General features: G+C 35.8%; 1 protein-coding gene across 1 annotated transcript; it reads right to left on the bottom strand.

Moving 5' to 3' along the window:
- Positions 1-13,250: 13,250 nt before the first annotated feature.
- LOC142626089 (polygalacturonase-like) lies at positions 13,251-14,281 on the bottom strand. The gene is made up of 2 exons (XM_075799866.1): positions 14,028-14,281; positions 13,251-13,933 (listed from the first exon to the last, which is right to left on the bottom strand). Exons 1-2 carry the CDS (start codon positions 14,152-14,154, stop codon positions 13,677-13,679), a joined length of 384 nt encoding a protein of 127 aa, XP_075655981.1. The 5' UTR covers positions 14,155-14,281; the 3' UTR covers positions 13,251-13,676.
- Positions 14,282-18,164: the final 3,883 nt, after the last annotated feature.

Raw genomic sequence — 18,164 nt, 5'->3', positions numbered from 1 at the left:
TAAACAAATGAAATTAAAAGCTAAAAAGCAAAATCTTAAGCCACTCATGAATTAAAATCCACAAAGACTGACAAGAGCACTCCCAAAAGTTTTGATAAGATGAGAGTTGAGACTTGAGAGGTCTTTATTAAAACCCTAATGTATGTACCACCTGGTTCACCGGCAGCACCAACAAGACTGTCAAGTCAAATATCACTTCACAATAATAATAATTAAAAAAATCATGCATCTTTCCCTTCTGAAAATCAAAGTGAAGGTGGTATGTCACGTGTGTGGGGGAATGGGCAAACTGACTAGACATTCAGGTTTTAATAAGATATATGTTTTTGGAGTTACAGCCCCACTTTTCTCATCTCTTTGTCAAGTTGCCTCACTTCATTCGGAATTTTAACACTTTTAAAAAAAAAAAAAAATTTAACACTTTTTCAATTATTTAATCATAAGTACTGAAATTATTATAAATAAAATGTCAGGCCTCGTGAATGGACAGCTGGGCAAGATACTACATTATCTATGTCTTTTTTCTTTTTCTTTTTTTGGGTAGGGGCTTGAGAGGAATTTGCATTTGGGAATTCTTTCTTTAATTTGTTTAAAGGAATTAAATTAGGGAGCCTTTAAAATTAAGAGTTTTATTAATATATGTCTTTAATTAGGACATATAAGAGTAAACTATTTTTTAAAAAAAATTATTAAAAAATAACAAAAGTTTTTTGATATTTTTTTTAATTTTTTATAAAAAATTTTAAAATAAAATTTTAATATATGTTATAAGGCTATATATTAACAAGACTTTTAAATTAATGGAGTTTGAGATGGCGAAATTTTCATTTTATAGTATTCTTTTGACCCCATTTAACATTTAAAAAAAAAAAAAAAAACACTGCCACGGACTAGTTAAAGTTCAGCTTCCAATTCAGGGAGTCACAGTAACTCATCTCCTTGTGAGTTGTGACTTGTGACACGAGCTCTAGTCTACCACACTGAATATTTCTTTATTAAAAAAAAATATTTTTCACGAAAATGGAGTGGAGGGCAACTATATGATCGTCAAAATAAACTGTAAGGGAGGAATAAGTGTATTTTCGAGTTACACAATTTATTGCAACAAACCACATCGTGAAAAAAAAAAGGTAGGAACTGTACATTCTCAAATTGGGAGGAAAATAGTGTTGGACGCGATAGATCAAATGAGGAGTTGGAATGAAGTAGCTGGCATGCACTGATTACAAGGCTCTTTTTTCTTTTTCTTTTTTCTTTTTTTATTCTTCCAAATTTTCCATGGAATCCTAGTCCAGTGATCTCTTTGTTTGAGCATGAAGGCGCTAGTTTCTGGAAAAATATGTGGTTTTGTAAGGTTCAGTAGGAATTCTCTTTCTGGCCAGGTATAAAAACATCGGAATGCCATTATTGCTAAGGTGACATAATTAAATGACTAGGTCACTAAAAACAGAAATTTATATTAAATGGCCTCAGTGTTTAGTACCTAGGAAGCACCGATGCAGCTGGGAGAGTGTCGCGTCAGAGCCCGACGCCGCTAACCGTGCGTCAGTGCCGCATCTGAGTTTTTATTTTATTTTATTTTTTCGGATTCATGTCGACTCGGCTCCGATTCGCGCCGAACCGGGCCAGTTCGGCCATAATTTGGTCGTATTGATTGAATTAGATCGTTTCGGCCGCCAGTAGAAACTAACCGAAATAGTCCAAAAATGCCGAAATTGGCCTTGAATCATGCCGTATTAGCCGAAATCGGCTTTTAATGAGGCCCAAACATCTAAATTTGTCGTTCCTCAATTTTATTCTGAATATTTGTTACTTCTTTTGTATTTTTTGTTTTTGTTTTGTGTTTCTTGCCTTCTTCTTTCTTTGTTTTGTGAACTAAGATCATAGTAATATGTTTTTTAAGAATATTTTAATAGTAAAAATATATAGAAAATATAAATAATAATTTTTTAATTGCCACACCATGCCACACCCACACCCTATTTTTTCAAAATTTGTCGAGTCCCACACCCACACTCGTACCCGAGTTCTGAAACGCACCCGTACTTCTTAGTTTAGTACTATATGATAATATGATACTTTTCTTTCTCTCAAATGAATATAGAGTGAATTTCACCATTGATCCATTATCATGTGAAAAAGAGATGGCACTACATTGTTACACTTTTTAGAAGTATTGAGAATAATTACTCACAATATAGCCTCATTGGTTTCCCGATTAAACTTTAGAATTATACTCTAACTTTTGCCCACTTTTTTTCCCGTTGTACTTTGCATTAAAAATATTGAAGAGAAAGACCATCTAGAAATCATTTAAGTGAAGAATGAAAATGATAAAAACAATGTGCTTTTTGGGAACGTGCATTGGTAATGTGGTATATATGATTATATTCACTAACCAACTATCAAGGACGGGGGAAAATGGAGGAGGTTATGGAGACCAAATTTATGCCGTCATTTACCCAATGAATTAGTACAACTTTGAGACAAATGGAAGATGTGAAAGTGAAGCAATGATATACTTGCTTGATCATTGTTGGTGCTCATCTTCTTCTTCCTACATTTTTTTTTTATATATATCAAAAAAAGAATATATACTTGCTTGATCACGGTGTGCAGTGATATTTTGAAACACCTAGGTACACTTAGTTTATTTAGGCTGATTCAAACATATGGTAGCATGTGGAAATTAAAGGTTTATGGATATAACTTTTGTTTCACAACCATAGAGTGACCTATTGTAAGTAATCAAGAAAAAATAATAAGTCTATGTGAAAGTAATCTACAACTACTGCTAGACCCAATAAATACAATTGTCCAAATGAGCCCATCAAGTACCGTCGTCCATCCCTCCTCAACATGGACGATGATAGAAGCACCATAAAGGGGAGCATTCAATGCCTTGGACGGTTACCAATCGGCCAAGATGACCGTTGGAGACCCATCAAAGCCTAGATTGAATGGGCCCAAAGGAGTTACAAAAGAAGAATTTATGCCACCATGAATAGGGTACAACGGCAAGAAAGAAAGAGGATGTATATAAGACACATCTCAGAGCTAAACAAGGTACATACAAACACACTCATTGAAATACTTTATTCACTCTAATTCTTATAAGCCCTCTCTGCCATTTCTAGTCGCTACTTTACTATCAGAGACTCCAAGGCCGGCACCGCACCGATGACCACTCAGAGAGGATTCCGTTCTTACTCTTGCAAGTATAGAAAAAAAGTCTGTGCTAACTTATCTGGACGAACCTATTTGAATGATGATCTTAGCATCATCAGTTTGGCGCAGTCTGTGGGGACGACAATTTCATACTTAGTTTCAAGAGCGTAGTTCCATTCAACTCTAGAGTCCACACGGAGTCCAGCACGCCACAAGATTCTGCAGCATTAGCTCTGCAAATCCAAACACTCACAGCCAGCATGGAGGAGCTTACGAGACAGAACTAGGAGATGAAGTTGTAGCTTCAACAAAGAGATGATTGTTCTGGGACCAACCGGAACAACGATGGAGACAACCAAAGAAGGAACGACCACCTACGACCAACTACTCCTGAGGGGATGAACTCAGACCTCCTTAAGGAAATGAGAAAGGAAATGGACAAGCTGAGAAGCGCGATAAGGGAAAAAACTAATCAGAGTTTAGACAGAAAGGTTAGGAGGACGGACTTGCCCTTTACAACAGCGGTCCTAGAATGCCCAATGCCCTCAAAGTTTTGTCTCCTACAGCTGGAGTTGTTTGATGGTCTAAAAGACCCTTTGGACCACCTCAACACCTTCAAGACAACTCTGGGTCTTCAATAGCCCCCAGACGAGATATTGTGTCATTCCTTCCCCACCATTCTGAAAGGAGCAACACGGGAGTGGTTCACTAAGCTGCCAACATCGTCCATTGACAACTTCGAGCAATTAGACAATTCCTTTTTACGCCATTTCGTTGGTGGACAGTGCTAGAAAAGGCCAGTAGACCACCTGCTCACCGTCAAGCAAGGGGAGAAGGAGACCATGAGGTCATATGTGAAGCGTTTCACCAGAAAAACCTTAAAAGGTTGATGAAGCAGATGACAAAGTGCAGCTAATGTCCTTCAAAGCTAGATTAAAATCCAGAGAGTTCGTGGTCGCACTCGCGAAGAGCCCTCCTCAAACGATGGCAGAAATGCTCTTGAAAGCACAAAAATATATGAATGCTGAAGATACCCTGGTAGCAATAAGGGATGAAGAGAAGCCCAGGGAAAGGGAAGGAAAGGGAGAAGACCGGAGGGGACAAAAAAGAGAAAGGCGAGATCATCAGGGCACTGACGGGAACAAGTGAAAGGACAATAAAACCTCTCGAACGGTAAAATTTACCCCTTTAATTATACTCATTGACAAAATTTTGATGCAAATTAAGGATGAACATTACCTCAAATGGCCAAAGCCGTTGCACTCATCATCTAATGTGCGTGACAAGAAGAAGTACTGTCGTTTCTATAAGGATCACGACCATTACACACAAGAATTGCAGAGACCTAAATGAGCAGATAAAAGAGCTCATTCAAAAAGGGAAGCTGCAAAAGTTTGTGAAGAAAGGGGACTTCAACATATCTAGGAGTGATAACAAGGATAAGCACAAAGCTGTCCCGAGAGATGAGGACAACACGTTCAACCATCCACAGAGTGCGATAAGAGAAATAAAGATGATCACAGGAGGACCATCCATAGGTGGGTCTTTCAAATCGCTCAAGAAGTCACAACAGAGACGGATAAATAGCATCCACAGGATACCACCCCTGAAGTAAAGAAAGACGAACAAGGACATCCTATTCTCAAAGGAAGATGCCAGAGGTGTAAAGCTGCCGCATGACGACCCCCTAGTCATAATGCTTATGATAAAGGGATTTAACACCATGTTGATCCTCATAAACAGCGGTAGCTCTACGGATATTATCTACCTCTCTGTCGAATACTACAACAAGAGGGTGAGCTCAGAAGACTCAACATAGGAGACCTTGTCCTCCGCAAAGTCACGCCAGCTACTAAGGATCCAACTCAAGAGAAACTTGGGCCAACTTAAGAGAAGCTTGGGCCAACTTGGAAAGGGACCTACAAGATCATCCATTACTCAAGACAAGACAGCTACGACCTGGAAATGATGGACGGGAAGAAACTGCCACGACCATGGAACATTGAGCATTTGAAGAAATATCTTCAATAAATGTAAAAGACAATTGTATCCACATTTGAAACAAAGCAATAAAAGCACTATTCAGCCAATATTCCAGTTTATTATACACAGGCCTAAAACACAAAAAAAAAAAAGAAAAAAAAGGCTAAGTGATAAGATTTCGTTAGACGGATGTAAATCATTGACGAAGCCAAAGTGACAAAATCCCTTAGTTGGATGTAAGTCACCTAAAAAAGGCTAAGTGATAAGATTCCGCTAGAAGGATGTAAATCACTGACGAAGCCACAGTGACAAATTCCTTTAGTTGGATGTAAGTCACCTAAAAAAGGCTAAGTGATACGATTCCGCTAGACGGATGTAAATCACTGACGAAGCCAAAGTGACAAAATCCCTTAGTTGGATGTAAGTCACCTAAAAAAGGCTAAGTGATAAGATTCCGCCAGATGGATGTAAATCACTGATGAAGCCTAAGTGAACTCCTCAGCAGGATGTAAGTCACCTAAAGACGACTAAGTACCCATAGATGGGGTTAAGCAAACAAAGATTCTGGCAAAAGTGCAAGTCACATGCATCAAACATAACAAGAAAGGAACCATTGAAGGTATGAAAATAAGTAATACTATAAGCATATCTTGCTTTGAATAGAAGTTAAAAGCCCAAAAAACATGGGGCAAAGAGCATTGTCTTGAAGTTAGAATAAAAAGCCCAAAAACACACTGAGCACCCAAAAAAAAAAAAAAAAGAAGGAAAAATATGCGTATATATGTATTGGATAGGTTCACGCAGCAGCCTCGTCACCACTAGCAAGAGTGGGCTCTGAAGCATTCCCCTCAGGAGTAGCAGCAGCGGACTAAGAAGCCTTGTCCGTCTCCATCTCCTTGTCCATCCTCCAAGTTTAGACTCCCTAGGTCCACACTAGTAGGGTGCTTGACGAGATACCGCCGAAGGAGCTCGAAGCCCTTGTAGTACCACTTGAAGAGCACAATGCTATACTCATCAGTTTGTTGAAAGGCTTCAACGACCTTGGTAGCAATGGTCTTGACCCTTTCTTTTGCAGCTTGGAGTTGTTCATCCTTCTCCAAAGTCAGCTGTCTCTCAACCCTTAGGTCGTCAACCAGAACCTTAGTCTTTTCCTTGGTGGTGTTAGCCTTGTCCATGACAGCAATGAGATCATTCCTCAATTTCGAATTCTCCGCCTCCAGAGCCTCCACCTTGGACCCTGACGTAGCCTTCGCCTCCTAGCTCAGGTACTCTGATGTGATGTGGATGGTTTTCCCCAGCACCTGAAAAGAAGATCACATAGAGTTTCCAACTTTAAGATCCATGCAAAAAAAAAAAAGAAAAAAAAAAGAAAGGAAAGGTAAGGTAAGTGATACAAGTACTTCACCTGGACGAGCTTGTGAATATGACGACTTACAATCTCGTTGGAAGGCATGTTAGAGAAGGCCTTAAGCTCCTTGGCAGTGAAGGCGTCCTACACCCACGTTAGTGCTAGGCTGGCGTCGTCCCAGACGCTTAACGAGCGTAAGTCGGCATTCTCTTTGCCCTTGTTTGCCACTCGCTGCTTCTTTAGGCTGCCACTCGCTGCTTCTTTAGGCGAGGAGTAATCTCTTCCACCGAGGTGGTAGCAGTCACAACCCTTATAGCTCCAAGGACGGAGGCGACAGGCGTGACGAGAGTCCCCTTCTCCACGACACGCACCACCCTTTTCCCGAGATTGAAGAGGGGCTCGTTCTTCCTGGCCCTCATCTTGGTGTACATCTCTTGATTGAACTTCATCATCATATCTAATAAAGAGAAACACTTGTTAAAAAAAAAAAAAAGGAAAGAAAAGTCCAAGTAAGTGAGGAACCAAATAAACACTTAATCTTCTCTTCGATTTCAATGGCGTGCACGACAAAGGAAGAAGGCTCTAGACTAAGGCAATGACGAGCTAAAGTTCTTAGGTCAACCAAGTCGTCGAAGTCATCAATAGTCTTGGCGTATTCAGTAGCTGCTTCAACACGCCTCTTATACCTGCTTCGACACGCCTCTTATACCTGCTCTTAAGCTTTGGAAGCTTCTTAACTACATAGACACAACAAACAGAAAGATTAGCTACAAACCATAAAAGAAAATAAGAAAGAAAAAGGACTTGCAGAAGGACGATGCACCTAGACTTGGGCCTCTCCAACAACGAAGCAACCTAGGAATGTCACCCTAGAACTCATTGGAAGGAGTCTCCCATCCATCCCCAGACACAAAAAAGAACCTTGATTTTCAATATCGAAAGGACAATGGCAGATCAGTAATGATCCTAGCCAACCTGACCCAAGGCACAAGTTCGTAGTACCCATACTCCTTTGACTCCTTTAGACGATACAAATATGTGAACTCATCCACCCTAATCATATCCCTTTCAGTGACGGCCATCCATATCTCCATACAACTGATCACAATCCTCCAAGAGTTTGGCATAAGTTACCCAGAAGTGATGTTGAAATGGTTCAGAGGCTCCATGACGAAGGGGTGGACAGGAAACCTAAGACCACACTGGAAAGCGGCCTCATAGAAACACACTTCCCCAGGCGAAAAATGGCAAGCCCGTTCCTCTTTGTGAGGAAAACGAATCCAAACCCTCTCAGGAAATTAGAACCTACCCCTAAACCTGGAAAGCGTTTCAGAGTCCAGACCACACACCTCCCCTAGGGCATGGAAAGCCCTAGCCTCTCTTAGGCTAGAAGCAGCGGTATCCTCCTCCACCTCAATGGGGTCATCACTAGACGACAACCCAGTCTCCAGTTTACTAGATCTCACCTCAGGCATGATCCCTTGACTACCCACTAACTCCTCAAACCAATCTATAGATTTACACAACAAAGGGAACAAATCAGTCAATGCTAAGCCTAAACCGTGACCCCCAATGGTAAACCCTTCGATTGAAGGACAATGGGTGCGGAAAGAACCTAAAGACACCCCTAATCGCACAAAAAGGAAAGAGATAGAAGGACAGAGTGGCCTTATTTTAGAATTTCCAAGCATGGAAACTAAGGAAAAAGAAGCACAAGTATCTAAACAAAACCAAAAAAAGGGAAAAAATGGTGCTTGAAGGAAAGAAAAAGAAAAGGTGAAGAGAACCGTACCTCTAAAACTCCAAGGCTCAAAAATTCAAGCTCAAAGCAAATGGGGGAGACACCCAAAAGTTGAGAAGCTTAGAAAAAGACGTGAGAATCGTAAGAAGTGAGAAAGTGGAGAAGAAAACAAAGAGTTTTTAAAAAACCACGCCTAGAAAACTAAAAACCAGCAGGAAAATCAAAAGCCCCTCGAACCAAACAAAGGCACCCACCAGTCAGAATGCACCACATGGCCACGACGCGTATGGTGCCACCACTATGCATTAAATGTGACTAAAATGGAATCCCAAAGGTCACATCTGAACAAAAAACCTTCCATCTTCCTATGATTGTCATTACACGCAAGGACGACCATAGGGCTGGGGGGGCAGTTGATAGGCCTAGTAAATACCATTATCCAAACGAGCTCATCAAGTACCATCATCCATCCCTCCTCAACATGGATGATGATAGAAGCACCATAAAAAGGAGTATTCAATACCTTGGACGGTTACCAATCGGCCAAGATGACCGTTGGAGACCCATCGAAGCCTACATTGAATGGGCCTAGAGGTGTTACAAAAGAAGAATTTATGCCACCATGAATAGGGTACAACGGCTAGAAAGAAAGAGGATACATATAAGACACATCTCAGAGCTAAATAAGGTACATACAGACACACTCGCTGAAATACTTTATTCACTCTAATTCTTATAAGCCTTCTCTGCCATTTCTAGTCGCTAACTTTACCATTGGAGACTCCGAGGCCAGTACCGCACCGGTGACCATTCAAAAAGGACTCCGTTCTTACTCTTGTAGATATAGAAGCAAAGTCCGTGCTGACCTATCTGGACTAACCTATTTGACTGACAATCATAGCATCATCAACTACTTTTGGTTTGCAAAATCAAAATTATGGTAAAAATTATGGCACAAAATTTATGGTCTTAAAAGAATTCATATGAAAATAGTCATGTATTAGAAGTTAGAAAACCAACAAGGTGGCTATTCCTTTTCACGTGAATTTAAATTATGCGTTCTCATTAAGGATAAAACATGATTTGACTTTGTTTCAACCATAATAAGAACGTTAAAATATTAACTCATGCCAAGAGAACCATTATAATTTGATTTCTTTTTCTTTCTTATTTTTTGGTGAATTTCTTTTATGCATGTCTTGCTTGTATTTAAATTTTTATCATAATTATAATCAATAAACTATTATCTCTTTTATATGTCAAAATTCACTCAAAGAAAGAAATTTTTTTCTATTTTATCAATATCTTATATGGTTCAAAATCTATAAAAGAAAACAAATGTAGGGGATACAGAGGGAAAATAACAAAGCTTGCTAGATCTTAAACAAAGGAAAAGAAAAGAGAAATATTGTTATAAGAAATTTTTGTAGATTTATTCTCCTTTATAAAAAATTTTGTAGTAAGAAATTTTTTCAGATAATACATAAATCTATGTATGTCTTGGTGTCTATCTAAAAACATAAAAAGAAAATCATCATTTATAAATGGAATTTGATTTTGAAAAACGAAATCGAGAAAAGTCTAATTCATGTAATATATAATCATTAACTGATAAACTAAATCTAACGAATATGGTATCATTTTATGAATTGAATTTGACTTTGAAAAAGTAATTTGAGAAAATACTTATTCATGTAAATTAATAAACTAAAAGAAAAGTTAATGGATGCCTATGAGTATTGGTTTAGGAAATATTTTTATATACTTTTTTATGGAAAAAGAAAAAAAAAATGATTTTTTTGACAAAAAATATAAGGTGTTTGTGGGTAGGGATGGCAAATATAACTTGACCCAACCCAACCCTAATGGATCGGTTTCTACCCAAACCGTGAAACATTAGGGTTGGGTTTGGGTTTTTATAATTCAACTTGTAGCGGGTTCGGATCAGGTGCGGGTATTATAAAAACCCGCTCGAACCTGACCTAAATATATTAAATTTATATAAATGCCCTTAGTCTCTGTGTGTGTGTGTGTGTCATATAAACCAAACCCTAAACCTAAAAACCTAATCTCAAGCTCTCAGCCGCCCCTCTCTCTTTCTCAAGTTCTTAATCTCAATCGTCTCTCTCTCTCTCTCTCTCTCTCTCTCTCTCTCTCTCTCTCTCTCTCTCTCTGCCGCCGGCCACCCTCTCTCAGCCTTACTCAGTCACCCCCCACACGGCCTTGCTCAGCTACCCTCTCACGGCCTCCCTCAACTTCACGGCCCCATGGCCTTGTTCAGCCTCACGACTGTGTTTTTTTTTTTGGTTCATTTCATCTCTTATTGTTTTTTCTTTGTTTGTGTTTGTGATTTCTATGTTTATATTTGTGTTTTTTATTTTGAAAAGGAAAATCATAAATCTAAAATTTTCGTGTTTGTGATTTCTGTGTTTGTATTTGTGTTAGGATTTATTTGTTTGTGTTTGTGATTTTGAAAAGGAAATCATAAATTTGAAATTTTTGTGTTTGTATTTGTGTTAGGATTTGTGTGTGTTTGTGTTTTGAAAGGGAAAATCTTAAATCTTAAATTTTTGTGTTTGTATTAGGATTTCTGTGTTTGTGTTTGTGTTAGGATTTGTGTTTGTATTAGGATTTTTGTGTTTGTGATTTTGAAAGGGAAAATCATAAATCTAAAATTTTTGTGTTTTTGATTTCTCTATTTATGTTTGTGATTTTGGGCTGGGCATGATGGGACAGGGCCCGACGGGGCGGGTTTGGGGGTTTAAAAAAATCATTTATTAAACAGGGCATGATCGAGTAATGGGGGCAGGCACGTGGGTTGAGATCGGGTCACCCCAAACCCAACTCGTTGTCATTCTTACTTGTAGGGTGGGAAGGGGGGAGGAGTTGAGGTTCAAGTTTTCAAAAGGAAACTGCACATATATACACTTAAATTAGGTTAGAATAAAATCCAAAAATGATCTATTAACAAATGTTTTAAGTGCATTTGTTAACATGATACATAAACTAAATATGATAAATATGGTATCATTTTATAAGTGCTCTTACATTAGAGTATCACTTAATATACAAATGAATATGTTAACATGAATATCACTTAATATACAAATGAATATATTAACATGAATGACTTTTTATATTTCATATCGATATTAGCTTTGTCACGATACACGATGCAAATTTTTTATGTTGTGTGTTTTGAGATAGATAAATAATGCAGAAAAAGAATGTGAGAATTTAAACTACAAACATAAGACACTACAAAAAAAAAAAATCATTATTATTTACTACTTGATTATTTCTTTTTTGGTAAAACCATTGGACTATTAGTTTTGAGAGAGTTTTAACCTGTAACATCTGCTTTTAATAATTGTTTTTTACTACTAGAGAAATGTTATGGTCACAACAGTTTTACAATAAATCTTAATTAAGTGGCATGTTGCTATTAGCTGTTATGTGTGGATAAGAAAATAATTTAAGTTGTGAATTCAAATTAGAACTAAAAACAACTTACCAGTTATAATTTGTTATGAAAATATTGTAACATTTCATTTATAGTTAACACCTAGACTATTAGCTCTTGAAACCCACACACAACACAACTTTGATGTGATATGATATGACTTAAATGACAAGGAATATGAAATGAAAGAAACAAGTGCATGTCTCATGAGGCATAACTTATGAGTTATGACTTTTTATGAAAATATTGTAACATTTTATTTATAGTTAACCAGTAGACTATTAGCTGTTGAAACCCACACACGACACAACTTTAATGTGATATGATATGACTTAAATGACAAGGAATATGAAATGAAAGAACCAAGTGCATTTTTCATGAGTCATATCTTATGAGTTATGATTTGTTGTGAAAATATTGTAACATTTCATTTATAGTTAACTAGTAGACTATTAGCTGTTGAAACCCACACACGACACAACTTTAATGTGATATGATATGACTTTTTTTTTTTTTGAGAAACAATATGATATGACTTAAATGACAAGAAATATGAAATAAAAGAAACAAGTGCATGTCTCATGAGTCATAAGTTATGAATTATGATTTAGTGTGAAAATATTGTAATATTTCATTTATAATTAATCAATAGACTATTAGCTGTTGAAATCTACACATAACACAACTTTAATGTGATATGATAGAACTTAAATGACAATGAATATGAAATGAAAGAAACAAGTACATGACTCATAACTCATAATATTGGCTCACGATTAGACCAAGAACTGCCAACAGACTGAAGAAGCAATTTGGCAATTTGGGAGGGTTAAATTTGGAAACAAGAGACAGTGAGACTTTTGAGGTACAATACGGAGAAAAAAAAAGGCGATCTCTAGTAGAAAAATGAATGCTTTCGTATCTCTCAACAGCGAAAGAGATTTTATAGAAAGAAAGAAAATTTCAGAAAGATAAAAAAAAGGTGTGGGGCATACACATAAGATAACCAGCAATCAGATTGCAGAAGAACAACGAAACAAACAAATGTCCTATCTTTGCTTTTTCTCCTTTGATGCTCTCTCTCAATCGTTGCCCATGATACTCATAATAGAATGGAAACCCATTTTTTTGATAGATTCACATGGATAGAGTACTGGTTGTTTTGTAATGAAAAAATATCATTTTCTCTGAATTCAATTCACTCCCTATTCAATTTCCCATCCCTGTAGTGTCACTGCTACCTTATTATTCATCGCTGTTTACTAGTTAGAATTCAGAGAATGGGTGCAATAATGGCTAGTACATCAACCAAACTAAGAAATACTAAGGATAAAACCTCAGGCACTTAAATAACATATTCAATAAGTTGTACGTGACATGGTCTTCATTAATTATTTAACATAAAATTTCCTTATTCTCCTTTCTTTCCTTTTCTTTTTTGGTAAGCAAAAACCCAGCTCTATTCAGATTCTTTCTTGTCTAAGGCTAACCTAGCCAGGTACATAAAGCTTGACATTTCTAAGAAGAAGAAGAAGAAGAAAGAGAAATTCAAAATGGAAAGCAACTTTAATTTATACTACCATTTTTGAGAAGTTCAATATGTTAATTACAGCTTTAACTTTCATTTCACATTAATGCAAGTCCAAAAAATAAATTAAGGACCAAAAATATCATCATCATAAGCTAACAGAGAGGGAGAAGGAGAGAGATCAATTCCTCTCGATAATATAACCTAAAATTAACTTCTTACATTCCCAACGATTACTCTTGTCCCTCAAAGTAAAGCAAAACCATCTCAGTAATAATAAACCTAAAAAGAACCACCAAAGCAGCAAGCAAGGCAGGTAGAAGTAGGTAGGTAACCCCCTAAAGAAGATAGCAAAAATTACGCAAAAATATCTACTTTGTTTTTGTTGTTTTCTTCAGTGTTTTGCTTGCTCTTGCTCATCATGGTGTGGGTTTTCTTTGTTGTGTTAAGGCATGTAGAGCTTATTCTTACACTGGCATCGCCAAGCTTCAGGGTAGTACTCTAGTGGAGTGGCCACACCAGGGTGAATCGCCACGTGCACTGGCTTACACGGTGAGCACCTTCCACACTTGGATCTACACGTGGGTGGTGATGAACCCAAGCCTAGTCTTCTTCTACTACTAATAATAACCCCAAAACCTTGTTCAAATACTTCTCCATTTGCTTCACTTTTGTCTCTCTCCGCTTCAGCTTCACTAGTAGCTGCACATAAACGAGGCAGTGATCAATTTAAAGAGTTTTAAGAAATGTTTCTTTTTGTTTTGTTTTGAAAAAGATTTATAATTAATGTGCTTACCTAGTACAGAGAGAGTGACGGCAGTGGCTGCTGAGGCAAATAAGAGAAATGTTGTTAAGGCTGTGAGAGTTTGATGGTGATGGTGGTGGTGGTGGTGGTGGTGGCCGCGGTGGTGCATTACGCCCATCGCCGAGGTGGTTAGCTAGCAACAATCTGATGAGGAAGGTTTTTAGTAATACATATGATGATGGCTCATCAGTACTTCAGGAGAGTGGTGAAACAAACACCATGGTATGAAAGAGAGTGTGATGGGAGCTAAGCTATTATTGGCTTGTTGCAGGCGTTTTTTTTTGCGTGTGAGCGTGTGACTTTATGTGTGTCTGTGTGAGTAAGTCTAAGTCAAAGAAAGACACATACCCAAAAGATGAGAGAGTGAGACTGTTTGTTTTATTGTTTGGCACAAGGGTGGGTGGGTCCAGCAGGTGGACCTACTATGCCCTGAAGGGCCTGAATGATTGTGATGGCCTTTGGGATCACATACAGACCAGACCATTTAATTTACTGTATATTCGAAATGCCATTTATGAGATGGGACTAGTTAGGAGAAAAGAGCAGTAATGGTGACTACACAAAAAAAAAAAAATTTGACAAATTTTTTCACGCATATTCAATGGCAAATTTTTACTAATTTTAATTTTAATTTGTTTCACTATTGCATTACTCTTTAACTTATGACAAATAATCTACTACATCAATGAATTTCGAATCTTTTTGTTTCTAAATTTTCTCATGAAGAAATTTATGCAGTTTGAATGGGAAAGAAGTGGGCTATAAAGTCCAAGTTGGGTATTCTTTTCCACCCCCGTACAAGAGGGTAAAATTTATACATTTCTTTTTCAAAGGTGTTGTGACATAAAGTTTCTTAGTTAAATTCTGTGACGTATAATAAACTATTAGTTATTTCAAAAAATTAAACTGCTAAAAAATAATAAATTTGGTTATTAACTAGTAATTATAACACTTCTTATGACCTATGGGCCTAACAAATGAGATTTTTAGCCTTTAAATAGAAGGTAAAGTGGAAACAAAGATTGAACTTAATATTTCTTACTTTAATATCATAAAAAATTACTGATTCTTTAAAAAACCTTAAGGTGTTAGACAATCATGAATTTAATCTTTTAACAATAATTCTAACATTTACTTTGATAAATAATATCACATGGTTGAATATATTTTAAGAAGATAAAACTTTTTATGGTTAACCATTGCACTAAGTACATAAGTCAATATGCATTCAATGTTTTGTCAATATGCAATATGCATTGAATGCATGTTGACATTCAAGGTATAATATTGACATGTTATACTTGGGAGCTAATATGCATTTAATGCATATTGACATAATTTTATTAGTTTATACATTTTTCATAAAAAAGATGCTATATTCATAATATTTTTACAACAAATCATAGGTGGTTCAAATGTACTATTCAAAGGAGAGAGAGCCTATTCATCCTCAGAAGAAGAACCAGATTCAAGAACCTAACACTAAAATTACTTTTTTGCTCCAACAATAACAATCAGTAACAACCTGCTATTTAGGATTTATTGTAAAAATGTTGTGAAAATATTATGGATATATCATTTCTCTTTTCATAAAACAAAATAAAATTATGCACACAAATAAAGAAAAACATAGACAACAACAATAATTTGTGTGTGCAAACCAATAAATTATCAACAAGTGTATTTTTCATTAAAAAAAATGTGTATTACAACTCATAATTGAATATATATTATTTCTTAAACATGATCCTTGAAGGTGCTCATTAATTAACATGCTAAGGTGAATATAACTTAGTACTTAAATTTAAAATTTAAGATTCAATAACTAAAAAATTGAACCTAAGTTCCAAAATACAATTTTTAATTTTTAATTATAGTCGAAGACAGGGGCGGTGGCACTTGAAGGCCAGGGTGGTCTATGACCACCCTGACATGATTATATAGATATATATATATATATATATATATATATATATATATATATAATTTAAAATTTTATATTTGTCTACCCTTCAAAAAAAATTTGGGAATACTCTCAGTTTTTTTTTATGCCAATAAAATTAAACCTTGATTCATAATTTTTTTTACTTAACAATATATTGTGACTTTCAAGCAAAAAGAAGCCCAAAAAAAATTTAAACTAAAATTTGAAAAAAAAAAATATATATATATATTTATATATATATAAAACATAGCAAGCCCAAATACCCAATAGACCCTAGGAAAAAAGCTTAAGATCAATCTCTTTCATTAGATTGCATAATTTATGTTTCTTAAGGAACACTTTGAGAAAAATTTATGGAGCCACCACTGATTGAAGACTACAATGAAAATCTAAAAATAACAGTTTTTATTGTTAAAATGTCAGTTTAGTTCATCTCAAAAGAGGTTTTTTTTTTTTTAACGATGAAATGCAAAATAAAGAGTGAACTGTTTAATGTTTTATATAAGTGACCAGTTGTGTAAAATAGATAAAGTGAAGATGCATTAAAGTTGTAATGGGATGAATGATAAAATGGGGAAATACATTCCCAAAAAGAAGGGCGGTGTTAAGGTAGATGGTAACAGCACACGTGCTGTTGCGTACGTGTGAGAGAAATGGAGGGTGCTGTCTTGTACGGGACGAACATCTGAGATGAAGCTAAACCCAACCCACCATTATAGCTCTTTCTATCTAACATGCCATGGTGTGTGTGTGTACGATATGGCCTCATTAAATTTAAAGGGCCCCTACAACACTCACGTTTGTTGTTGCTATTGTTTTTGTGTTATTGGCCTATTACTATTCTCTCTGTATTTCTGTGTTTTCTTTTTTATGGGAAGAAGGGGGAGACAACTAGAAACTGCGACTCGACATACATAGAAGGGGGCTAGCTAGGTGACATTGGCCTACATAAGACTTTTGACGTGTTTGTTGTGTTTGTATGTGTGATTTTATCTTGAGGGTATATTGTTAATGAGTGTGAATGTCAATTTTGTTATTGCTATCCTCTAGGTCTTTTTATTTTTATTTTTAAGAGACATATAACATTTAGTTAAAATGGTATTTATTGATTTGTTTTAGTTACTGTAGGAAAATCCACTTGATTATTCTTTATTAAGTATAATCGACAATCGAGCACCCGTTAACATATTCATTTATTATCTTAAGGTTTTGTATACAAATGGCTTTGTGCTAGAATCTTTTAATGCACTGTAGCTACTTTTTATAAAGTGTCACAACTTTAACTTTAAAATTCATACTTTTATTAGTTTTTGTTATTTTTCAATGCTCTACAGGAAAAAAAAAAAAAAAAAGTAGAAAATGTTATGCATATGTTTGGTATAGCTTTCTTGATAAATTACAAAAATAATAATAAGTATGCTGCAACCTTCCTCAATATTTTTTTATTGTAAGTGAATTTTGATAAATCTACTATTAGATTACATCTTTTTATTGCAAGTTTTTGTAATTTATAATTATGCATAAAATATAAGTTTATAAATCATATAGTAAATAAAATTCAATTAACACAAAATTTGATACATGTATTAAGAGTGTAAAAAATATATAATTCAATGGTTAAAATTTTAAAATATATAGTAATTTTTATTTTATTAAATTTGTAATCTTAAGTTACAATTAATTTTGTAGTTAAATTTTGTCCATCAATTAAATTAAGTTAACAGTGAACCAATGCCTAAAGTTTGTAGCTAGGTCCTACCAAAAACTAGCCAATTAAAATTATTTTTATTCTTTTTCTTTTCTCAATTAAAATATTTGTCATATTAATTTTGAAGTAAACACTGTTTCTGTTTTGTTTTTAATTCTCTATCTCATTATCATGGTCCTTTTTTTTGGAAGTACAGTACTTTATCACGATCTAATCACATCACACTTTCAAAATTATTTTGTAGTGATTATTATATAAATGTGGTAAAATCAAAGGCAAGGGTTTCATTAATGAACCCGCATGATCTTTCTGTAAGTGAGGGCCTAGATGGCTAGCCTGGCCTGGCACTGGCATTGGCACTGGCAGTGATGTTTGGTAAATCTGGCTCAGGGATTGATGGGTTTTGGTAATTTTGGGTTCGGTAGCATTTAAGGCATGCAATTGACTAGCCATATCTATATATTCAGTAGCGAGC

This window comes from Castanea sativa, chromosome 2 (assembly GCF_040712315.1).
Source record: "Castanea sativa cultivar Marrone di Chiusa Pesio chromosome 2, ASM4071231v1".
Classification (NCBI taxonomy): domain Eukaryota; kingdom Viridiplantae; phylum Streptophyta; class Magnoliopsida; order Fagales; family Fagaceae; genus Castanea; species Castanea sativa.
The sequence above is the reverse complement of the archived record's forward strand: the minus strand, read 5'-3'. Positions and strand labels throughout refer to the sequence as shown.